This window comes from Anas platyrhynchos, chromosome 5 (genome assembly GCF_047663525.1).
Source record: "Anas platyrhynchos isolate ZD024472 breed Pekin duck chromosome 5, IASCAAS_PekinDuck_T2T, whole genome shotgun sequence".
NCBI classification, from domain to species: domain Eukaryota; kingdom Metazoa; phylum Chordata; class Aves; order Anseriformes; family Anatidae; genus Anas; species Anas platyrhynchos.
The window spans coordinates 33,518,526-33,543,236 of record NC_092591.1 but is presented as its reverse complement, the minus strand read 5'-3'; the positions used below and the strand labels follow the sequence as shown (position 1 = coordinate 33,543,236).

Sequence of the window (24,711 nt, the reverse complement as noted above, 5' to 3'; positions counted from 1 at the left end):
AGTGTGGACATATAGCAAAGGGAGAATAAATTCACACCTGTGGCTTTAAAGTGTGTACCAACATTTTTCTTAATGTTTACCTGAAGTTATTTTGATCCAAACATAGTTACACATGGTTTACGTGCACACACACAAAAAAAGCCTCCAAGTAGCTCACCGATTTCCTGTTCCTTTAACTGACAAATGCAGTTTAATAAACTGGGCACTGTAAAGATGTGGCCTTCCTCAGCTTCCTGAAGTCTTTCATGTTCATATTATCTGATGCTCCTATTTTTTTATTTTTTTTTCTTGTGCTTCCCCAAAATGTCCTCAATTCTTGGGTGGGATGGTCCTCACTTTCCTTACCTCTCAACAGACACTGCCAGAAGTCTGCTCTGAGCAAGATGAGATGGATTTCCTGATGGAAGCACTGATTATCAGGTATAGTTTAAGGTTCTTAGACTGGTGGTGGACAGGGGGAAGAGGAGTAATGCAGTTAATGAGAATTATTAGTCCAGTTGCTTAGGTCTGGAAAAAAAGAAAATCCAGTCTTATTTTTCACCAGATGACATTTTAGTACTGTATGAGTTACTGGTTTCAGCTACTTGTGTTCATCTTGAGCAAGGTATCTGTGTTTCTTTTGTTGAATGTCTCAGCAAAAATTCCTGGTTTGTTCTTTTGGTCATGTGAAGAGGAGTAAAAAGGCACAACATTTTTGTACAAACACGTTCTGTGTTTGAAATGTTTTCCTTTTCAAAGAATCCATTTGCCCTTTTACTTAGTACAAGTCATGTACCAAAGTCCTTGCTAAAACAAATTATCAATGGTGAAATGGAAAGCTGACCATGCGACAGGAAAACTGAAGATTAGAGCTACCCGTGAAGTGACTCAGAAGACCACTAGGGATAGTACAACACAGACCCTGTGCCAGGGAGGTAACCTTTTATACTTGGATGCTAGGACTTAAATTCCCACTACCTACATACTTCAGGTATTCCAGTCTTGGAATTTACTTCATTAACTCAAATACAGAAGCTTAAAACAAAATTAAAAATAATTTTATATTCAAGGGTGATTGTAAATGATCAGAATTTGTCCATTTTAAATTTGGGCAAGATGAAGTTCCTCTTCTCATTACATGGCCCAACTTAGACCTAAACATTCTTTTTCTGCTGCTGAAGCATGATTCAAGAACAAATCTCATAGCATAGTGCCATTTCCTAAAGTCTGAAAGAAGTTTGAGTGGCAGATGAACAGAAGGTAAGACTGATGTTTTTTAAAGCACAGTTTCAGTCAATTATAAAATGCTTTCATTCATGTAGTAGTATGTGACCTTTTCTCTTCCCTAACTTTCTTTTCATTCTTAGTTCCTGTATTTTCTGGGTAATGACAGTCCAAAGGAAGATCCTGCTTTCTAATGACTGAGTCTTGCTGAGCTTCCTGACTGTCTCAGCTTTCTTTTGTAAGAGGCAGAAAGCCATTCCCTGAGCAGCTGCTGCAGTAGGTATTAGATGAGCCTCTCTTTTGCAGATACTGAGCTGAGTCCACCAAACTGGACAGTCGTGTATTTAAAATAACCAATGCTGAAATAAAATCCCCACTTGCCAGGGTATTGTTTCACACATGCCAATAATATTTGGATAGTTGAAGAGTTCTGCTTTCCATTCCCCCTTCACCTAACCCCCATTCTCCAGTCAGTGTACCCATTAAGTTGTCTTCACAAACAGAAATCTCTCCTTTACTTTCAGCTTTTTATGCCTTCTATTGAATGTTTTTCATAGGAAAAGCCAGGCAGAACCCCAATCTTGGTTTCGTCATAACTAGAGAGGCATTTGGCATCTGAGAGGCATGAGGCATCTAAAGTTAGAATTTGTTTAGTAACTTGCTTCAGTCAGGTCATCAAAGCTCAAGGCTGAGTGAACGTGATGGATGTTGGCCATGTACTAATGTTGTCTCTCTCTTCCTGTTGCTGTGATCTTGTCTTTCAGCAAGTTCAATCACCAAAACATTGTGCAGTGCATCGGTGTTAGCCTACAGACGCTGCCTCGCTTCATTCTGCTTGAGCTTATGGCTGGAGGAGATATGAAGAGTTTTCTTCGGCAGAACCGACCCAGGGTGGTAAGATAATTTCCCTGCTAGGCTTGTGGTTGTTTTTAGTATGGCTGGTTTTACTTATCTTTATAAATTATATAAAGGCACTGAAGCCCAGCAGGGCTGTTTTTGTGTCCCAGCTCCTACAAACCCCCAGACACACGTCCATTTGCTTGAATTGAGCAAGCAAGGCAGTGAGAGAAAATGAAAGCAGTGCCAGAACTCTAGTCTACAAGTAACTCAGGAAGAAAGAATAAAGTCCTGTCCTGCCACTCCAGAGTTTTCTGTCAACTGGAGTACAAACAAAGGGGCTTTCTTTCCTCAGTATCTGCCTTATTTTCTCTGCACTGTGATAGTGTATGAGGAGCTGAAGTCAGAACACTGCTACCCAGTAATGGGAATTTGCAGCACTAGGTCCTCTGCAGGTGTACATCAGCATCATATAGATATACAAATTTACACTCCCTGAAGAGCTGTGTCTACATGTAGCACTGTGACAGGGATTTAAATCAATGTAAATGAATGAATTTACCAAGTCAAATCTTTGTGTTTTTTTGTTTTTTTGTTTGTTTGTTTGTTTAAAAAAAAAGAGGGGGGAGGGGTCACAAATTATCTCTGATTTCTGGTATTATTGATGTCAACCAAGTATAGTGGGTATTTGGAATGAATGATCAATAGCCAATTCCAGATACGTGTTCTTGCTTTTTAACAGTGTGTTCCTGGACACTTCTATGAAATGAGTGCCTATCTCTGTTTGAGTGGGGACTTAAAAGTAAAAGCTATACACAATTCTCTCTCTTTCTTATGTATGTATGTATTTATTTATGAGGTGAAGGAGAAATGACTGGTGCCTCTTGTACTCCTACACCACAGTTACACAGCTTCTCCTCTGCACACATACACCCCAAATAGCTACAACAATGTATAGCTTCATGTGTATATAATCCTATGCCAATATTAATATGTTGTTAAAAGATCTAGCTTAATCCCTTCCTCATACAGCAGTAAATATACTAATTAGGCACACTTACAGTGGTAAAACAGCACCCACGCAGAGGAGTTTGTGTATCTTTAATTCTGCCATTTATAGTGAAAGTGGTACAGTTTCTGTGAGTAGATAAAGTCTGGGGGAAACAGAGAATAATAAATACTCTTCTTTGTATATAAAGCATAGCTGTAATATGAAGAACTGTTATTTCTTAAATATCATGTGAAAACAAACCTGCCACTATGTTAGCTGTTATGTTAGTAGATAGCAAATATAATAGTTGAATTCCCCTCAGTACACCAACAATGACCCTGTGCACCTTTTCTGAAAACAGAACTAGCCCCATCATTAAAGTATTTCACTACCAGTTTCCATGGCTGCAAAGAAAATGCATGTCCATCAGTCTTCTGACAGAGGGATCCCAGAGCAGAGATAAGGTCTCGAAGCCTGTGGTACTGTATCTCCTCCTTCATTTCCTCCCCATTTCCTCAGCAGAAATTCCTGCTTTATAACTATAATAATTCTTCCTGGCAGATGTCCAAGAGCTTTGTACAATGACTTGCCTAGCCAATAAAAATAGTGCTCAGTGGCTGTAGTGTGGTTCAAGCATGAGAAATTACAGAGATAACAGCATCCAGAAACAAAAGCAGTTTGAAAAGAACAATTTATTTGGTATCTCTCAGGCTTTTGATGAGCAATGGAATATTTTTTCCCCACCCTTCCCAAGAGCAATACAGAAGTTCTTGGAGAAACACCAAGGAAATTTCCCTGCAGGGAAATAAATGACTGTATGAAAATAAGCAGGGCTCCTGGAGAGAGATTTCTTTATTGTTGTTAGTTAGGGAAATGTAGATTGTGATGGGCTAGTACCAGTCCCAAAGTCCGGTGATAAAGCATCTGTTTTCTCCATTTTCTGTATGCTGCCCCTGAGGGTATTTATTGTTTGCCCTCCCACAAGAACAGATAAGTTGATGAATGCTGATTGCTGGTGCAGAGATGTGCATTTATGCATCTTTACTCTCCCTCTCTCCGAGTTCATTTGCTAATTTATTAACTCTTTAAAAGTGTTGTTTGTTTGTTTGTTTGTTTTCCCTCCCATTTCTCTTTTTAAGCCTGTTTATCTTTTGATTTCATAAAGCCCAACACCACTAGGGAACAGTTCTCTCCCATGCCCTTTACTCGGCTATTCAGGCCAGACCATAAATCTCTCACAAGCTTGTACTCAAGCACTGTGCTCTAGAGAACTGAAATCTTCAGAAAAATTCACTAATTTTCTAACTCTTCATTTTAATTTGATTGTGTTCCTCTTTGTTCCTGACTCATCCAGCCTTTCCCCAACCATGTCTGTGTATCTCTATCCCTTTCCCTTTGCTCCTCTCTGATTATCCTCTGCCTCTACTACATTCTTCTTGTCTACTATTATTCCCTTACCATTTTGTTTTTTCTTTTCCAGAATCAACCACCCACACTAACAATGCAGGACCTGCTGAACATAGCTAGGGATATTGCCTGTGGCTGTAAATATCTGGAAGAGAATCACTTCATCCACAGGTGAGGAGAAACAGTCCCTTCCGACATACATCCCCTGAAAGTGTGCTAATTTCTATTGCAATTTCTGTTTGCAGTGCTTTGGTAGGAGTTAGGCTCTGCACCATTCTTAGCACTGTTGGAGAGAAAGGGGTCTTCCCACTGTGAATGTTTTCAGGTGGTTCAAGTTTTTTCAATTTTCAGGTGCCTACACTGTAGACACGTTTGAAATTATCCCTGTAGTCCACTAGATGGTAGTGTCATTCTGTTAGCTTGTAAAAGAATAAGGTACCATTTCTCTCTTTTCTGATCTGCCCGTCCCATCAGCAGAGGACAACCCATAATATTTGAGCCTTTGTCTTACAGTAAAGTAGAGCAGGAATAACAGGAGGAGAAATACCCAAACTCAAATACTTCCTTCCCAACAGCTGGCCTGCTGTGTGATTTTGAGGAGAACATTGTCTGTTCACTCCTTTTTCCCTCCTTTGTTCAATAAGAAAACATTGATATGGTAGGCTTCAAGTATGAATAAAATATAGAAGAGGTACAGGTTTTTATAGGTAGCTTTTTAAAAATTCCCTGTTGGATGCTGGACTGTTTTTGCTTTTGATTAAGAATTGTTTCAGCTGTTCTCAGGCATAGCATGCATTCCTTCCTAAGCGTGAACTCCATGCTGAGTTTGGCCCTTGTCTGTAAAGGAAAGGAGAGGAGAGGCCTCCACCCCAGAGGGTTGTGCAGGCTCCAACTAAACCTATGTGCAGCCCGGAGTTATGCAAGCAGAGAACTGATTCACCCCCACAAACAACCATGTGTACGTACACATGACATTGTACAGAGCAGAGGCAAGGGTGGGTAGAGACTGGAGAAATGGAGGGAAAGAAGTGACAAGCAGCACTGAGAGCAAAAAGCCATGAGCTTGAGAGATGGGATGTTATAAACTTATAACGTTCATCTGAGACAGCAACTGAAAGACGTGAAATCTTTTGCCATGTCTGCCACAGGCTTGGGATGTGGCCTCAAGTCTTGACTTGAGTCTCCTCCTCCCCAAGTGCCTCAATTCCATACACATTAAAATGGGCATAAGAATATAGTTAGTTTAAAGTTTAGCAGGTAAAGATTTAGAACCTCTCAACCAGTAGTGATTAGTAGTATGTGTAAGTGAAGAAAAGTGCAATGTAAAAGGATTTTGTCTGGGCACAGCTGAAGAGGTGATGGCAGGGGACCTCTCTTCCTCCCTCCATCTCAGGTGAACCAGGGGGTTGGCTGGATGCAAAGGACAGTGTGTGCGGCATGTATAGGAAAGCTCTGTGCGTCAGGCTGCCCGGCAGAGCTCTTGTGCTGACAAGTTTCCGAGTAAAGGCTGACGAGAAGAAGGGGCTGTGTGGGTCCCTGAAAGCTGGAAGGCCAGGGCAAGTATCTGGAGAACACAGGGCCTCAATGCTAGAGAGCCTTTATGAGGGTCACTTCAGGGTGTATCTTTGGCAGTGATCTGGCCTGAGACTGACTGGAGGTAACCAGGCTCAGTTTTATACGGTTAGATCTCTAGTATAAGCAACCTGGGAAGGGACTCACTTTGTTCTAGCCAACAGTTCAGCAAATCGGTATAGAAGGAATTTCATTCAGATCTTGTATCAGTATTTGTTAGCATCATCAGTATTATTTAAGAGTTAATGGACGTGGAATCCAAGGAAGCCTATCAGGACCGGTAAGAGGCATAGCAGGGGGAAACGTAGTGTAGTGGAGTTGTGGAGATGTCACTAACGGCAGGTCTTGTCACGTAAGAGTCACAGATGATGATGAAAGAGAAGGCTAAGCTTGAATTCCAAATCCTGCGGGACTTTTCAACGCTGGCAGTGGGAAGGAACGTGTTAGTTGTTTGAGGAGCTCATTTTTCTTGGCAGTCAACAGGACCCCCACAGTGCTATGATTTTTAATGAGTCCCGTCCCTTTTCAGAACACACATTTAAAATGAATACAAACCCTTCAGTCATGGCCATGCAGTCATCCCTACTGTTCGTCACAAGCTAAACCTGCATCCAGCAAATGGCTGCTCCCATATGTAGCCTTGTTTGGTTCCATGGGAGATTGCCAGAAGCAACAAAGCAACAATTTACTGAATCTGGTCCCACACTGACTTTTCAAGCAGTTTACTAAGACTTTCTCATAGCATCAAATCTGTCACTGATAGAGGCACTGCTGAGATGCCATTGAAAAACACTCTTTTAAAAAAAATAGAGCATAAAGTCATAATGGGGTTGTCATGATGGGATTGAAGCAAAAGAGGTTGGATCCGTAACTTCTCTGACACTGACCCTGCTTTCTGCCTTAGTGAAAGAAGGTGGTAGTGGGTAATGCTCGGAGAACACTGAACAGAAAATGTAATGCAAATGTAGTTTAATGCTTGTGGTTATCGAAAATAATAAAGTAATTAGCATTAGTTCTTATTTTTAATAAGGTTCTCTTCATTTGTTGTAAGGATGACTCAACTGAGACTTGCAGGACTGGGTTTAAAATTCTTTCTCTATTCCCTTAGCTACTTAAGAGTTTAAAATTGGATTATAATTAATTATTTATTTATTTATTTTTAAAGGGATATAGCTGCAAGGAATTGCCTTTTGACCTGCACTGGGGCAGGACGAATAGCCAAAATTGGTGACTTTGGGATGGCCAGGGATATTTACAGGTAAGTGAAAGGCTGTTTGTCGTATGAATAACTGAGTAATCATCATCAATTTCAATGGTTTGAATTGCCTCATGGAATTTGAAGCAGCTGAATTGTCTGTTACACGTCTGAATCTGATTTCCAGTTAACTGACTGGAGTTAACAGACTGTAAATTAATACATATGCCTACTGGCCAATGCACTTCAATTGGCTTATTCCAGACTGAGCCATAGAGAACACTGCAAACACATGTGGTTGCTAAACTAAACACAGGCAAATTTATTGGATAGCTGACCACATGCCATCTTAAACTAATAAATAAATAAATAAGTCCATAATTCTAAATTTATGATGTCAAGAAGATTTGCTGTATCAATGCCCTGTGCAAAGCATCAGCAAATTTGATTTCTTCAGCTATGAACCTACAACATCCTCAGTCTCCACCCCAGCTGCAGCCATGGTATAAAATGCTGCTCAGAAGTACTATTTGTGTTGATGTCTCTTTCTCATTTGGCCCCTGTTGCTGCAGCCACTCTCTCCAGCTCCTGTTGCTGTGGTGATAGGATCTTTTATACACCTCAGCCCTTTCAGACTGTGTGACATTTTGCATGCATTTAATCTTTTCCAGAGCAAGTTACTATCGCAAAGGAGGAAGAGCTATGCTTCCTGTCAAGTGGATGCCACCAGAAGCTTTTCTAGAGGGTATTTTCACCTCCAAGACTGACACCTGGTAAGAAATGTCTATTAATGAACTCTGCTACTCACTGATAAGGGTCCAGATATTTACTGCTTAAGAAAAAATGTCTGTTCAACAGGAACCCTTAAAGATATCAGAATTTCCCATGTCCTAAAAAGAAAAAAAAAAAAAGAAAATATATATATATCTTCCCTCTGCACTAACTATGGCTAAAAAATTCCATGTGAGAATTTAAAAATCTAATGTAAATGGAGGGCACAACAAACAGCCATAGATAAATGCAGAGTATCATAGAAGGGTAATCAAGAAGTACAAAGAGAAGAAGAGTCCCAAGAATTCTCAGTTAAAAATTCAGACAAATGCATAAAATACAGGCCAATACCATCACACGCTTCCTTCTGCTGTTAGTATCTGCCACTCAAGTTTTTATTGGTGGCAAGGCCCACTCATGCCTCTTGTATACTCTCTATACCATGCAGCATTACTCTTTTGTATCATTTTTTTTCTGTTATATATAAAGTGACAGCAGATCTAAGTAGAAGTCTTTGCTGGTTGCTGAGGAAACAATATTTATATACTGACTCTTCATGCAACCTGATCTTTCTTTAAAATGAGCTCCCCCTCAACAGTGACACATTCATGCCAAGGTGCTGGCGATGGAAGTTTTCCAGTTGCTTAAGAACGCCTCTCTTCCTATACAGTAGATTCTTCAATATACTGAACTGAGACATTACCTTAAATGCCACACTGACCCAGTTTCCTGAAGTTGCTGGTGATGCCAGAAGACAAGGGATTGTGTATCAGAATATAACTGTGAGCAGCCAGTACTAAATATTTTGAAGGAAGGTATTACAGTTCCTGTAATAGGCTGTTAGAAGCAATGTGCATGTACTGACAATTTCATCCACCTTTGCAGCAAATATTGACTTGTCAAATTCTGTTGCTACTGAAGTCCTTGCAGAACCCTCTTAACTTCCCTGGGTCTAAACTGTTAGTCATTTTCTGTGGCACTGCCTAACTGACCTGTAGATGTGGAGGAAAACAAACAAACAAACAGAGGAGAGCTACAATATCATAACACAAAAAAATAGATGTTGCAAAATAGATGTTGCTGCCTTTCAACTTGGTCTTGGAGGACTCTGACTCTTGTTTTTATTCCTGAGCACCCTCTCCCCAGACACTGATTCAAACATCTTAAGTCTTTCAAAGTAAGGTAAGAATCTCCATGCTAAATGTAATGGTTCTTCTTTTCAGTTACACCATACAAAGGGTTGTGGCATTTTCTGTTCTAGAAATAACAAATGCAGCAGAAAGAGCAACTTCAGAATTATTGAAATATGCTGAAACCTCTGCAAAGCTGCTTTCGGAGCTTGAGCATGGGTTTTAATCATTTTTTTTATATCAAGGTTGGCTTATAATCATGTTAATTGCACGTTACTATGGTTGTCCTACAGCTTCTAAAGGTTGTTGCTGTCATTTTACTTTGTGGAGCACAAATGAAACCTAATTGGTACTGTTGGCTGGTTTCTGACATAGGTCCTTCGGTGTGCTGCTCTGGGAGATCTTCTCTCTGGGCTACATGCCCTATCCTTGCAAAACCAATCAGGAAGTGCTGGAGTTTGTCACCAGTGGAGGAAGAATGGACCCACCAAAGAACTGTCCAGGGCCAGTGTAAGTATTTCCTCACTCCTTCAAGTTAAGGGATAGTGGATACCAAACAGGTTAGAAGGCAGCTAGACACCTTCAGTCAGGGAATGGTGATTGCCCCAGCTACTACTCAGGTATTACTGCACATTTCTTAAGCCACTGCCTCTTGTACACAACTTAGAACACTGCAGGATTTGCTATAAGTAGTGGTCCCCTAATGACTTGGGATCCAAGGACACAGAAATGACGTATCTACTTTTGCTTTCCTCCCTAGAGCCATGTACTGAGTGCAGTTCTTCTGGACCCATGATCACTTCATACTGAAACACATTTTTCATCATTATCTTTCTTAACTGATACTTTTCTATTCCTCCTTCATTTTAAGGTACCGGATCATGACACAGTGCTGGCAGCACAGCCCAGAGTACCGGCCAAACTTCTCCACCATCCTGGAAAGAATCAAGTATTGCACACAGGTATTGGCCCGTGGTAGGCATATGGATGATAATCCACAGAGTGCCAGGCACCCAAAGACACCAGTATTAGTGCACTAAAACAAGATTACGACTCCTGACAGACCGATCTAATTGCTTTCCCACCTGTGATGGTGCTATTGGCTCACCTGCTCTTTTCATTTATGTTTTAATGTATCCTAGCTCTCCCATCTACAATGCATCCAAAATGAATGTATATTGTAGCAAGTGGCTAGTTCCAGCTCTCAGCTTGTTCAGGAGCAAAATGTCCTTCATTTTGTGACGGAAGGGTACTCATGTCTTTCAAGGTCCATATTCTGACCTTGTCTAGCGCTTCTTGAAAGCCATGGCTGAACTGGTACGGGGGTGAGGGGGAGATGGCACAGTGAGTTCACCATCTGGTAGCATTTTTACAGCTAGACTCCTGGATCCAACCTGCCAGAGAACAATACAGACCCGGTGACCCCCAGCCTAGCTGCTGATTTCAATAAAGTACAGCTGCTATTCAAAGGAAGCGCATAAACAAGAGAGCATTTTTGCATGTCCTAACAGCACGCAGCATGCTTATATGATGTGCAGGAATATTGACCAAACCTGATGTCAGTCTCTGCCAGAAGTTGTTTTTTTTTGTTCTCACAGCTATTTCTCTGAAAATGCAGGTGTGTCAGTCACCCTGAAGGTGCTCAAATGGTAACACTTTTTGTGCAATCCTCTCTCCTCTAGGACCCTGATGTGATCAACACCGAGCTGCCCGTGGAGTGCAGCCCAGCACCAGAGGATGAAGGGAGCACGGTTATGCGCCCAAACATTTCCAGTGGGATGGTGCCGCTGCTGGTGAGCCCTTCTCTCACACCTCAGACAACACCTAAAATGCTGGACTCCCACCATGCTGGGCACAAACTTGTACAGTGTCCACAAGAGCTACTGGTGGAGAACCTGAGCAACCGGACTGCTCGAGGACCCAGCCTGCCATGCCTCAGTGATTTCAACAGTGGGTCCTGGATCCATCAGACTTCAAACCAGAAGTTAGAACTCAGCAATCCACCAACCCACAGACTGAAGAACAAAACAAAAAACCTTTGGAACCCAACCTATGGATCATGGGTGCTAGAGAACATCTGTCACTTGAGCCCCACCTCCAAGCTGAAAGCAACTCCAGAGCGAGAAGATTCAGGCTTTGATGGGAACTGCAGCTCTTCTCCTAGTTCTCGGGCATCTCCAGCATCTCCAAGTCGAAGCAACTGCCCTCACTTGGATATTGGTGGGATTGAACTGGTGAAACTCCAGACTTTCCCCTGTGGCAATGTAAATTATGCCTACGATGATCTGTGCTATAGCACTGACCACCAGCCATCAGTTTTGGCAGGGGTCAGAGCAGCTGTGCTAAGGAGCTCCAGTCTGCATACAGATGAGAAGCCTTTGTACAAAACAGAGAAAACAGCAAGAGAGAGGGACTCTGGTCTGTCTTTGTCAGATGACCTGAATGTTACACCAGTATAACAGAAAAGATTCTTCCAAAGATCAGGGAACATGCGTGTCAGGAAGAGCAAACTTGAACTGCTTCCTATTTTATTTACTTCCTCCATTTAAGTTCTTTCAGATGGGTGATGTTTCAACATCAGCAATGATCTGCTTCTTTCTTCTACCTGCCAGATTCCCAAATCATTAAAGACAGTTGCATTTCTATTTCTGTCCATCAAGAGTGTTCCACTGGACCAGCTTAGCTATGGAGGACAAACGGCATTGCTGCTCTGATTCAGAATACAACACCTAATGGAAGAATTCCTCCTCAATCTGCTCAGGTGAAAAGAAACAGACCTATCATCCAACCACAGTGTTTGGATGAAACAATGACCAACAGAGGTTGCCCTTCTGTCTGACTTATGAAACCAAAAACGCATGCTGTGCCAGCAGCAACCACCGTGCAAAGGCTTCTATATTCCCTAGAGCTTTTTGCCATCCTGATGACTTGCTAATGATGCTCATGCAGCAACAGGGATGTAAATAAATAGCAGCTACATTTGCATCTGTTTCATTAGCAGACCATGTGGAAAAACATGAAGCTACTGCTCAAATTGGAAGCAGCAGGAAGAATGAAAAAAAAAATCCAGGATCCTCTGAGCATGTGTTTTGAAAACAAGCGATGAAGAGGAAAATACATTTACTATTAAAAAAAATAGTTGGAGTTGATGGCATCCATTTGAATAGTGAAGAAAATATGCTGTTTACCTCATGGTGTTGAGTTCTTCACAGCTCCTGGTGTGGAAGGGGCAGGTGGTTTTCCAAGAAAGGGTGAGCTGCATGGGATGATGAAAAATGACTGTCATTATCTTTAATGGACTTTTCTTGGGATGAACTTCATTTTTGTAAGTACTTCAATATACAGCAGTAATTTCCTGTGCTATGTTGATAATCATTAAGCTGAAGTTCTAGGGTAACTGAGTAGTGTTTGGCAGGCTGGAGTTGTAATCCGTACACCTCTGAGGTAGGAACCGGGGTAATGCAAGGGGGTGGGGGTAGAGTGAAGGGGAACCCATTTAGTGCAAGCACTACCTTACAGTGCTCCTTCCACAGCAAGACAGAATAGCTCAACCACTTGAGAAAGCTAAAGCCATGCCTTGGCTTCACACACCTGAGCAGACTGTCATTTCTTCTAGCCTTTGACTTGCTGGTTAAGGAAGCTGTTGTTTGTTCTGAAGAGAGATGATTTCTAAGGCTTTCTTCTGCTGTTTAGGGTCTAAACTGATGTTTACTGGTTAATGCCTGCAGAACAAGGAGACTGAAAAAGTAAATCATTTTGATTAAGCCAGAACAGTCTCAGAAGCATTTTGTCCTCATCCCACTCCTGAAGGTTGCACTACCAACTTGCGATGGCAAATTACGTGCTGCCTTCACAGGTAATCAAGTTGTATACCACAATGTCAGTTGTAGACTGTCTTGCTCTCTTCTGAGGGAAGAGGTGCCCTGGTGCAGGCGTTGTGTGTGGTGATAGCTGTATGCACAGTCTGAAGATGGGGATTGGCAGGAGTTTGCTTTGATCACAGATTTCACATGCTCTGCGTCATTCAGGGGTGGTCACTGTAGATGTGTGGTACAGAACAGCACAGAGTGAAGTCTGAATCCACCTCTTGTCAGTGAAGTGCACACCTTCAGCTCAGGTTTCATGCTTTGTCTGGCTTTGTATTTGCTCCTAGCTTCCTATAGTTCTATACATACCTCTGGCTTTAGAATGAGTAGTTTTATATACTCTCATTTCCAGATCTGATTGGTGATGATGGTACCCTTTTAACAATGACTGTATGGTATGGAAAAAATCCCATATCCATGTTGTGAAGTGACGGGTGGCCAGGGCAGCTACTTACCCTTTTGGCTCATTGCCTGTCCTATCTTAATGGCCATAAGCTGCTACAACCAGGCTAGATGAGGCAGAGTTAGCAGGAAATTTGCGTACTCATTCTTTCCCCCTGCAGAGGCTAACATTTTTGGTTGTATCTCAGGAAGGCCACCTCTGCAACCTGCTTGTCAAGAATAAATAGACCTAATTTTAGCTAGTTGGATTAACACCAGCTCACCTTCAACAACCTTACCTTTCGGTTTATGTTAGCCACGTGGTTTGTGCTGTAGTTATTTTTCACCCAAGGGTGAGCTATCAAACTCACCAACTGTTGTGAATGGGCACCAGCAACTTGGGCCCTGTCTCCCTGCGTATGAGATAAGACTGCAGCAGAGCGCAGTGGTCCTAGCTCAGCCGCAATGGATGCGACTTGAGATCACTTTCCAGCACTTGTTTGTAACAGGCTCTGCTCTGAGCAGAGCACTGGTGGCCATGACCATGCTTTTGCAGATGAGTGGCAACTCTGCTTTGAGTTCTCCTTAGCAGTCACCATGGGGTGGAGTGAAATATGGACTTGTTTAGAAGTCATAGGAAGTTGAGAATTTACCACCTTTTCTTCCTGTATACTTTTTATAAGGTAGCAGGCAATAGACATTTCTTAAACGTTTATGTGGAAATTATTATACAATAACTCTAGGATTCCAGCAGGAAGCAGGTAAGATCCCTACTCTACATGGTTACCCACCTTGAGCTACCATTGTTTTCCCCATACGCAGAATTTGCTTCAACTTAATTGAATTTAGAAAGGCAAACAGTGATAAAATGAGGTAAGATATTGAAAAATTAAGTGAGAAGATAGTAAAGCTGGAACTACAGTTTTTCTACTATTCACCAATGTGAATAGTAGATGTGCAAGATTTATGTGTCACTCTCCTAATTTTACTCATAAAATTTGAGTTTGTCAGCCCAGCACTTTAGACAACATACGTGTTTTTACTGAATAGTTGAGTTAATGTGCTTAATTACAGGAAGAACAGAGAAAAAGCTGTGCTGAGCCACAATAAAACTCCATTGAGCCCAGTATGTTATCTCTGAGACTGACCAACAGTGGGGGTGTTGAAGGGCAACCGTAAGTGTATAATGAGTGTGTAGTGATTATTTCCTACACGTACTTTTCTGGTTTACAACAGCATGCAGCTCAGGGATGTACTGAGTCAGATGCAATGTCCTGCAACAAGACAGAACATCGATCTTCACGTACTAAATGGGCACTGAAAGAAATAGCTGGGAATTTTAGAAGAAATTACGTTAGCAACCTGCATTTTTATATGCTCTTAACTCCCTCAAATGGAAATAAAGGTAAACAAACTTTGGTCAGTATAGTTGCCATGAACCTTTGACCCGTAACAGTTTTTCTGTATCTGATCTCTTAGCTACTTTATAAAAACCTTCACAATAATGATTTTTAATGAAGATAGTGAAGGAAATAATAATATTGCTCCTACAGTGATGCTGAAATGCAATATGCTGTCCAAACCATATTATACTACAGCCTTCAATTTCTACAGTTCTGAGACTGACTGTTCGTTCATACAATCACAGATTTTATAGTGTCCAAATTCTACCATTTCAAAACACCATTTGCTTCAAATTGTTTTTTTAGGAGACGCACCTAGTGCATAATGAATGAGCTGAATCCATATTGTCAAGGTTAGATTACTTTTTCAATTGAAAGCAAAAAACGATTTTGTTTCCTAGAGAAGTGACGTGAGCTGTCGACTGGGATTAACCCATACTCCATATGAGAAGTCTTCCAACAGTTCCCCACTAGAGAATCAGCCATCGATAGGAATATAATATTTTTTTCTTCCTGTTGGGTGTCTGTGTTTTAACATACTCTATCTAACAGTTTATTTTTAGGTGTGTGTATGTATAGGTGTTTTTTTCTTTTGGATGTTAGTACTTTATGTTGCTTCATACAGCCTCATCTCTACTACCTTTTAAAGAGGACTGTATAAGGAAAAAGATGAAATAATACTGCAAATTTCAATTTGCCTTTCTCTTTGCACATTTGTTGATACTCTTGCTTCCCATTTCTTTAGCTTTTTTCTCTTCTACTTCAAGTGTTTTGCATCTTCATTTTCCCTTTAAGCAGACAGAACTTTTAACTGTGCATAGATTTAAGGTGTCCCACTTGTTCATACCCTTTTCCTGAGGTACATGTAAGTTCTCTCCTAATTTCCTAACAGTGCACAACTGCCCAAAACAGCTTCACAAGTATAATTAAATAGTTACAGGCTTTTCCAAGTGTAACTTATTCCACCTCCAAGACCCTTCCCCTCCTTACCTGAAAGAGAAGAGAACTGCTGGGAGTCCGGTCTTCCCCAAAGTATTTGCATCTCCTCAGCTGTGTCAGGCAGGGCTCACACTTCCGCAGACCCTCGAGCAGCTGAGCTGTGCCAGACCCTGCAGACGCGGGGTTCTGGCTGCCTACAATTTCCAATCCGATGCAGACACCTTAGGCATGGTATCACTAACATGTCAGTCTCATCACATGACATTTTCACTGAAATGAACTGGTTTTGATTTGTTATTACCTCTGAACAACGCCGTACTTCTTGACAACTTACCTTTTTGGGTGACTACTGTACACAAGTAGATGACAAGCCTGCTTCTATGCAACTTAAATTTGGACAAATGTACACTTTATATTTGCAACACAAAATAAAGAGACACTAGTGGTGACTGCTTGTTTCCCTCTACGTTAAATACACTTTGCACACAGGTGAGAGAACCCAGTCTTACTGAGAAATGTTGCCAGTCCAGGAGGACTGACTCCAGGAACAGAGCACTGCTTGCTCCTTGCTGCCACACAAGACCACCCTGTGGAAACAAATGCCCTGAGTGTGCAAAGTGCCTTTTGCCGCATTATTTTTAAATATACTGGAGGAATGGGATTCTTGAGACAGAACTTACCTCCATGGAAGCTGTCAAACGGAGTGTGGACAGGGCTCTGAAGCACATGTTCCAAATGGCATTGGGAACCAAGTTCCAACGTTAGCTTCTAAAGGTCTTAGAACCAGTTTTGTTTTAGGAAATATTAGATGCTAAAGACTAGAAGCAGTCTTTGCCCTTTTTTTCCTTCAGTCTCATTTATTTATTAGCATACACACTTCAGAGTAACAAACAGTCAATACAGTCAATGTCAAAAGTGACCATGGTCAGCATTGCATTGTAGTGTTCAGAACAGATGCACTGTGGATGATACAGGCCATTTGATCTCAGTACCATAACAAATAATAACAACAGCAATACAAAAAAATAAAAAATAGCAAGAGCCCTCTGAGATACTTAAGGGTTTGGTCCAACTCCCATCAAAATCTTTCCCTATCACAGGAACTGGATCAGATGGTAAGTGAATATTCCACATGTATTAAATAAAGAGGGATTTATCTTGTATCACTTTGGTTAAATTTAATCCAAATTTATATCTGGGGGAACCTTACTTAACACCTATCATTTAAAAACTTATCTGATGCATTTGTTTGTTTATTTCTATACTGCACCTTCCTCCAAAGAATCTCACAGCATCTTGCAAGCAATAATGAAATACAGCCTCACACCATTCCTGTGAGGTAAGTACATACTATTCCCATCTGTAAAATGGGAACAAAACTGAGGCCTAGGATAGTTATCCAAGGCCAAAAAGCAAGTCATTGTCAAAGCTGGGGCAGAGAAGTCCTAGTGCTAGCTTCACACAGGCATGCAGCAGCTACAGTACCAAACATCTGACGTACTGAGCATCTAACTAGTGAGTTTAATGACCTTGGTGCCTAACTCAGAGGTTAGCTGCTCAGCACTAAGGTGCCTCTGGACCAGCATATCTTACCATGCTGTGGAAACGCATGTGATTTCAGCGTCTCCAGAGTGAGGCAACACCTCAGCAGAAGCATTAAAGAACTGTGTTCTAGACTTGTATGTGAGCAAGTGCCTTGGTTGTCATGCATCAGCTCTATACAGTAAATGCCTGTGCAAAGGCACCATGTTGATCCTCCCATAAATACAATCTTGTTCAAGGCAACTTACCCCATAGTAAAAGAAAGCTATGCTGCTTCCTCACAGTAGCACATGCGTGTACACACTGGGACTTCTGCTGTGAATCAAGGTATCTAACTTACCCTGTGATAATTTGCTCGTAGGCACCTAGCCTCCAGCCCCTGAGAGCTCCAGTCCTCATTTGCAGTCCTACACTTGGCATTTGCTAATGAAAAGCTTCCTCCTTTTCGCTTTTCCTGTAACAGCAGCAGAATGTTAGATTGTGGTTTCTTCCTCTCTAACCCTTTGACAAGCCAAAGGGCCCTTTCAAAACAAACTTGCTAAAACTATTTAGCATCTAGAATGGGTTTCCAGAGCAGGGACTGCTATAGCAGAGGTTTTCTATTTTTCTGACCTCTCCAACTACTGCACAGCAATAAAGCACTTGCCATGTTTTCCCCCAAGACTATATACTGCAAACCATCCTTTGAGGTGCTAGCAGCAGTCAGTTTTTTTGGAGCTACTGGTACCATACTGCTTCTACTTCTCTTTTAAAACTGCACATTAATTCTAAAAGTTTGTCTCAAAGACCCAAGTAACATTTGAGCATCAACTAACTTTTACGTTCTACATCCTCCTCCCGCACCCCACCCCCAAAAATAAGTTGTACTGGTACAAAAGGTTCATACATGTGATAACAAAAAAAGAAAGAATTCATCTCTAAAGGGTAATTAGGCAGACTACTAATGAATTGTATCACCTTAACAGTCTCATGTCTAACTTCTCTAGTTTATTTTTTCCCTCTCTGAAATTGAAGTCTTATACACAAGGTCTTGTTATTAAAGTCCTCTCCTGTAAGACCCATTTACCTCCTTTTCCCTTTAAGTATTGCTAACTGATGGTTTGTTTACCTATTGGCTGCAGGAAAGGAGGAAGTTGTTTTTGTTTTTTTTTTTTTAATTAAGCGTATGAAAGTCATCACAGATTGATTTGTCATCTCATAGCAATTTCAAAGTTAGGAGGCATCTGGAATGCTAATATGTGTGCTTGCTGTTGAAGGCTCACCACAACTTTAAAAAAAATGCATTAACTCTTTGAAACAGCTAATAAAAAACCTGAAAAAGTGGAAAATTCATTAGCGTACTATCATGAAAATAAACCCGAGAAGGACTCTGGGATGCCATAGAAGAAACTTGTATTTGCAGTGAAATGCCAAAATTACCTGTTTCAAACAATTTCTGTTTAAGGATGCAATGTCTCCATGCCTCACTATTTCCCACAGTATACCCACTTTATGCCCTCTAACTTTCAGGCCACAATCAAGATCGAGTTTTAATACTGCTGTTTTGTTTAGAGGTGATGAAAAAGGTATTAGAGCTGATCGCTTAGTACAGTAGTGTGCTATCTAAAGTAACTCTTTTGTGTTGTTTTTTTTTATTTTTTTTTTATAAATTCTTTTAGGCCCGTCAATATTAATTACAAATGTTATAGCTGCATTTCATGCCAGAGCTGGACTGTACACGTGTGGGGTTTTTTTATGCTCACAGTCATGAATTACTTGAAATAGCAGTTTCCCAAAGCACAGAGTTACCTTCATATATCCTAAAGTTCTTGGAATCGCATCCGAGGACAGGACACTGGCAAGAGAGAGCAATTTCTGATCAATATGCATTACCAGCTTAAGATGTTAACAGGGAATTAATCAAATACTAATATAAGTCTTGTCCTCATTTTGGAAACTGCATTATCATATTATTTATTCATATTATTTATACTAAAACCTGGAATGTGAGTGAACAGGTGAATACTGATAGTATTTATACTGCTACTATTTAAAAAACTGTTCAAGTGGCTAGAGGCAACCAACAGCAATGGTAGGTGAAGCCATTAAAAGAAAATGCATCATTTCAGTATTTCTGGATTTTAATCTAAACACTGAGGTTGTGCCTGGGCCACAGTGAAAAAAAAACTAAGCACAAGTGGCCCTGTGATTCCAGACAGGGATTAGGGGATGTGATGCATTGACATTCCTCCTCCCAAACTGCTCTGAGTTAACAGCTGATACCTTGGAGAAAGGATGCCTGGGAATTGTCATTAGTGTAATGCTGTGAATGCAGAAACATTACCTTCCTGATCACTGCTCCAGTCTGTGCACTTACGTGACAGCATCATACTTGGGAACAGGAATATGGCCAAGAAGTCACCTCTTTCATGTGCATTAGAAGACAGTCAAACTATGATCTGAAGAGATCACAGTGGTTGCTGGCTACTAGTGCGTGCAGGTGTGTGCATGTGTAGGGGCTTTACCTTAAAAATAAACAGCCTTGAAAAAAACCCTTGGTTCCCCAGTCTGTGTGCCAGAGTGTTATTACTGATTTTCAGAACTGCAGTTCAGCCACAAGAGGCCAAACTTGCCAAGCTAGGCACTTTTCCAGCAGCCCACCCAGTCTGAAAGTCAAATGTTTTTGGAGACAACAGTCTACTATTCTCTCCCTAGAGTATCTGTAATCTCCTGAGAGGCTACATAAAAACCAAGGCTGTTCTTGGACAGAAGTGAATTGAGGCTAGGGTGGGGAGAGGACTGATCAACAGCAGTTACCACATCCAGCTACTACAAACTGTTGTCTCCCTTTGCTCCAGGTTTCTTCTGATTATCACCAATCTCCACCTTGTGCACACCTATAACACAATGCAGCAGCTGTTGTTGGTCCAACCTATAGTATACACAAGAGCAAGGAGACTTGGAATTAGGGGAAAAAACACTCCTGCTGGTTTCAATACTATGCAGTTCCCTGAAAAAATGTTATTCCTACCCTGAATCCCCAATCACTTGCTCTTGTTTACTAAGAGGTAATCCGGAGTCCCATCTGTTTGCCAGAAATCAGAATCATTCTGGTTTACCATACAGACCTCTTGACTCATGCTGGTGTGATTCCTGAGTACGGAGACCTTGATTCTCTGAAGACCAGCCTGAAGTCAGGCTGGTGCAATACAGACCAATCTGGAGTTAGTTACTTAGGTTCACAGAGGGCTGATGTAAATGTCATTTTGATAACTAACTGCTGGGCTCTGGAAGCAGTTCCCTCTGCACTGTGATGATCTCAGGAGTTTGGAGGGAGTTAAAGAGGTTTCCTTCCAAATGATTCCAGTAGAGCAGAAAGTTACAAAGCAGCCCTGTAAGTTTTGTGCCACTCTCAACTCATCTTTCAGTGATGCTCTCCAAGATGCGAATCAAATTGTCCAATCCCAACAGGTACCCATCCTCCCTATTGCCTTCTTGCCAGGGGATCCTGTGATCCAGTGTCTGCCCATCAGGGAGAAGGGTGGTCTTCCCAAAATCAATCAGCCACACATTCGCATTCCCACTGCCATCGTGTACAAAAAGTAGTGAGCTTCCAACGACCTGGAAGGCAGATTGAGATGATGTGGTTAAAAACACATCTTTATGTCCCCCCTGACACTTACGCTTCCAAGAAGACAACCTCCTCAGGTGACCTTCTCACCCGGGACCCATCAGACTTTGGGACTGCACTGCTTGTACATTGACAATTTGCATGCCCCATTTGCATAACAAAATTGATCAGTAACATAAACAGGCACCTTGGTAGCAAAAAGGACCCAGAAGACAGAGGGGAGAAAAGCAGTTTGCCAGCTCACTTGGCAGCAGATCTCAATTTGAGCGATTCAACAAAAGCCAGTAACTACTTTCAAAGAAAGACCATGACCTATGATTAATAAAATTGCCTCCAGTGACAAGTGGAAATCAGCAAGGTAAAATACAGCATTCCCAGTGGAACACACTGAAATTAGAGAAACCACAGGAAACTGGCACTAATAAACCATTCCCAACTGTGGCACAGAGCTCTAAGTGCTGGGATATTATAAAGTTGGAGGATTTATTATTCCTCAATGGGTTTAGTCTTCTGTATTGTTGTGATGGAGGCTTTGAGGTACCTGTACTGTTAACACAGATTAGTTTTCTTCTACTACAAACTCCTTCCTACTAATGCAGGGGCTATTCTGAAGTACATCTGAATGGTAAAATGAAGCAGCAATGCACCTTAACGGAGCATTACACTCACTGCGCACCTCATGTCGCTTGAAGAAGTCCGAGGATTCAAGAATGATATGAATTTCCTGCAGACGCTTGAGGTATTTTTTCTGGAGGAAGAGGAGAGAAAAATATATAAACAGTTAGGGAGAGAATGAATGAGGATACCCTGCTCATGAGAATCAATATAATGAAGAGATCACGCTAATTTTAGGCTAGGAGTCCTTTAAAACAGAGCCACCATTTGAAAGTCGATCTGAAAATACACTTCAATAGGCTTCCATAGTGAAAGATCAGAAGAGTTCCTCTGCTGCATCAATTACACCAAATGTACTTATCTGTCTTGCTTTGGATGCATGGATACATCACCTGGATGCAGAGCAGACTTTTTTTTTAAAAAAAAAAAAAAAAAGAGAAGTTTCAAGCAATGAAAAATCTTTCAATTTACCATAGTAAGGAGAGAGAAGGAGCTCCAAACATATTGGGGGGGGTGGGGGGAGGGAGGGAATATGAGGGAATATTCAATGCATAAAGCTCTAGCATGCATTATTAATGGTGCCCTGCATTACCAAGCCTGCTGGCTCCTGAGTCTTCCCTCTTAATGACATCTACATCACAGCAAAACACTATGACAACCCTTGAAGTTCTGAAGACAGGAGACACGTTATGCCATCTACAACATGCCTGCTGTGCTTCCCTTGAAAAACCATGAACTCCTGAATACACAAATTGCTCTTTGAGGCAAGCCTCACACATTGGAGCACTGCCAGCCACCACTCTCACTTCCTGTCCCCATGCTCTGTTTTTATCTCTTCTAAACTGAATTCCCAAGTCACGAGCTCTTCTAACGCCCCAATACTTGCTTGGACAGCATTGTCCTTCTGATGTATTTCACACTCAGGGTGGAGACTGGTGGCAAGCCACAAGCTAGCTTTTCTGACTGTCTGGTAGCATGAGGAACCCGAGGTTGGCATGGCAAGAGCTGCCAGGATGGGCCTCAGCCAACCACGTCTCCATGCCCAGTCCATCTGCTGAGAGGGACTAAAAGTCTAATCATTTTCCTCTTCGGTAGTTTAATCCATCTTGCTCATATCAATGGAAGTATGGCCGTCAAGCAAGTTGAATTGATCAAAGATTAGTCAACCTGAAGAGTTCAGACTCACCAGAATAGTTGTGTTGCCCTCAATGAATTCCACAAAAACTTGGAGAACTTGCTCCTGTGTCTTTGTAGTTTTGAAGTTTGTGTTACATGTTCCATCTGCCTTCTGCACAAAAACAAAGAGACAATTTTTACTACACATATCACTGCTCTCATCAGTCAATCCTCTTGAACCATCAGCAGCAAACCTCTCACTAACCAGATGAAAGTAAGTAGTCAAACAGGAAGAGAGAAAATAAAGCAGGTGGAAGAGAAAAGATACAAAAGCTGATTGGACAACATTAAATGGCACTTCATTTCCTGTTGAGTGCAGTTTAAAAAAAAAAAAAGACAAAACCAAACAACTCATGATACTACCAGCCTGCAGGAGGGTTTTCCTCACATCTCAGTAGTAGCAGTAGCAGTGCAAAGTTCAATGGGGCAAACCACAGTGACCTCTTTAGTTGTCTGCTCAGCTAGCTATCTAGCTTGGTGTAGCCAAACCCCGGCTGGGAGGTGCATGGGGACATTTTCAAACCCAGTTTTACTTATTTTTTTTCCTCCTCTATTTAGTTGGGTTTTGTTGTTTTTGTTTTTCAGTGTAGAAACCAAAGAACTGTGGTTAAGACTCGGTTCCTTTGCACATTAATATGACCTAGAAGTCACAAAAATCGAAAGCAGGCTCTAGACAAGAACAACTCAAGATTTGCAATGGAAGCAGTGATACAAATGCTAGAAGCGATGAGGCAGGTGTGTGAATTTTGGCAAAGAACAGTGTGTGAGCATGCCTGTACCTGGCTAGGTCCTGGAAAAATTCAGAGTATTTTTGTGCTAACAGTACAGCTCAATACAGAAGCATCCTGCTACTGAAAAAAGAACCAAGTCTGTGTGTGTGCTGGCAATGGCCAGTTTGTGCTTGTGAGGCTACAAGTACCTAAGAGCAGCACGTGAGTCTGAGACACCTGTCAACACAGACTTTGTGAGTATGCACTTCTCCAAGAACATGCCTTGTGTCGAAAGGCACTAATACAAGCTTTAGGACATGCACGTAAAATACTGTAATTACTGCAGCTGGTAGCCCCTACCCACCAAAAGTCTGCAAAATTATCAAATTATATTATTTTCTGTTGTATCAGTCCAATTAAATCCCCAATAATTCCATAATCACTCATAATCCCTCATAGTTTCCATAATTCCATTATAGGAGTAAATTAATAGGTCATCAAAATACACTCCCTTCTACACATTAAGAGTTGCTGCACCAAAACTAGTTAAATTCAGCTCTGGTCTCAGCAGGTAAAATATTATTTATTCCACAGCAGAACTGGGACCTCTAGTACATATGTTAAAAAAATCCAATAGTACTAAATTTCCTGATTTATCATGCAAAGAATGAACTGCCTGAATGGCAAAGCCATGCAGAACAGCCTCCCACCTACCAGACATTTTAGCAGGAGAATAAACAGAATTTTATTCCAAGGCTGTGGGCCAGATACAAGTGTGGCATGTCAGCCTGATGAGATGTGTAAGTTATGCAAGAGAAGTTCAGCAGGTAGGCAGTACCAGTTAGGAGCCATCTGATCTGATGTACGGTAATACTCAACAGAACATAGAAATTTGGAGGTTAGTCTGATGTCTCGTATCTCTTCTCAAGAGTAAGGTTATTTTAAAAATAATCTCTCTGCATGCCCTAAATCCTAGAGCAAAGTCTGGAAGAGCTGCTGTGGTTTCCCTTCTATTCCTGTATTGTTGTATTGTGTGTGTGTGTTTTTTTTTAAACGGATATACTAGTTGCTTCTTTCCTTGTTGTTTAGAAATACTTTTTCTGTTGCTTTGAGTGGTTGGCAGGAAACATAATCGCTGCCTGTCTTTTCTTTCTGTAAACATAAACCCTGGCTTGGAACTGCACCATCCCTCATATTCTGTATGAGATCCTTGCAACAGCTCGGGGTGTACGTGACCCCCAGGAGGTGCTCGCCCAACTTGCTCCCTGAAGCCTTGCCTTTGTCAGCTCCCACAGGTACATCCCTGCACAGCGGAGCACACTGCTGCACAGCCCAGCTAGGGGCTGCCTGCAGCTCTTCACAC

The 24,711-nt window shown here is 41.5% G+C and overlaps 2 protein-coding genes across 7 annotated transcripts in view; one reads left to right on the top strand and one right to left on the bottom strand.

The window, feature by feature from the left end:
• The window catches only part of LTK (leukocyte receptor tyrosine kinase), a 156,747-nt gene extending 140,603 nt beyond the window's left edge, over positions 1 to 16,144 (top strand). For all 6 annotated transcript variants that reach the window (XM_013108203.5, XM_013108201.5, XM_072038747.1 and 3 more), the window contains 8 exons: positions 356 to 420; positions 1,968 to 2,097; positions 4,512 to 4,609; positions 7,176 to 7,268; positions 7,877 to 7,978; positions 9,482 to 9,616; positions 9,978 to 10,068; positions 10,789 to 16,144. In XM_013108203.5, the coding sequence (XP_012963657.1) occupies positions 356 to 420; positions 1,968 to 2,097; positions 4,512 to 4,609; positions 7,176 to 7,268; positions 7,877 to 7,978; positions 9,482 to 9,616; positions 9,978 to 10,068; positions 10,789 to 11,565 (1,491 nt within the window). In that variant the 3' untranslated portion in view covers positions 11,566 to 16,144. The remainder of the gene's footprint in view (positions 1 to 355; positions 421 to 1,967; positions 2,098 to 4,511; positions 4,610 to 7,175; positions 7,269 to 7,876; positions 7,979 to 9,481; positions 9,617 to 9,977; positions 10,069 to 10,788) is intronic.
• Positions 16,145 to 16,531: 387 nt separating this feature from the next.
• ITPKA (inositol-trisphosphate 3-kinase A) overlaps positions 16,532 to 24,711 on the bottom strand; it is a 39,341-nt gene continuing 31,161 nt past the window's right edge. The window contains exons 5-7 of the mRNA XM_005029154.6: positions 22,649 to 22,750; positions 21,524 to 21,595; positions 16,532 to 20,837 (exon numbers count right to left, since the gene is read on the bottom strand). Coding sequence (XP_005029211.2) covers positions 20,634 to 20,837; positions 21,524 to 21,595; positions 22,649 to 22,750 — 378 coding nt within the window. The 3' untranslated portion in view covers positions 16,532 to 20,633. The remainder of the gene's footprint in view (positions 20,838 to 21,523; positions 21,596 to 22,648; positions 22,751 to 24,711) is intronic.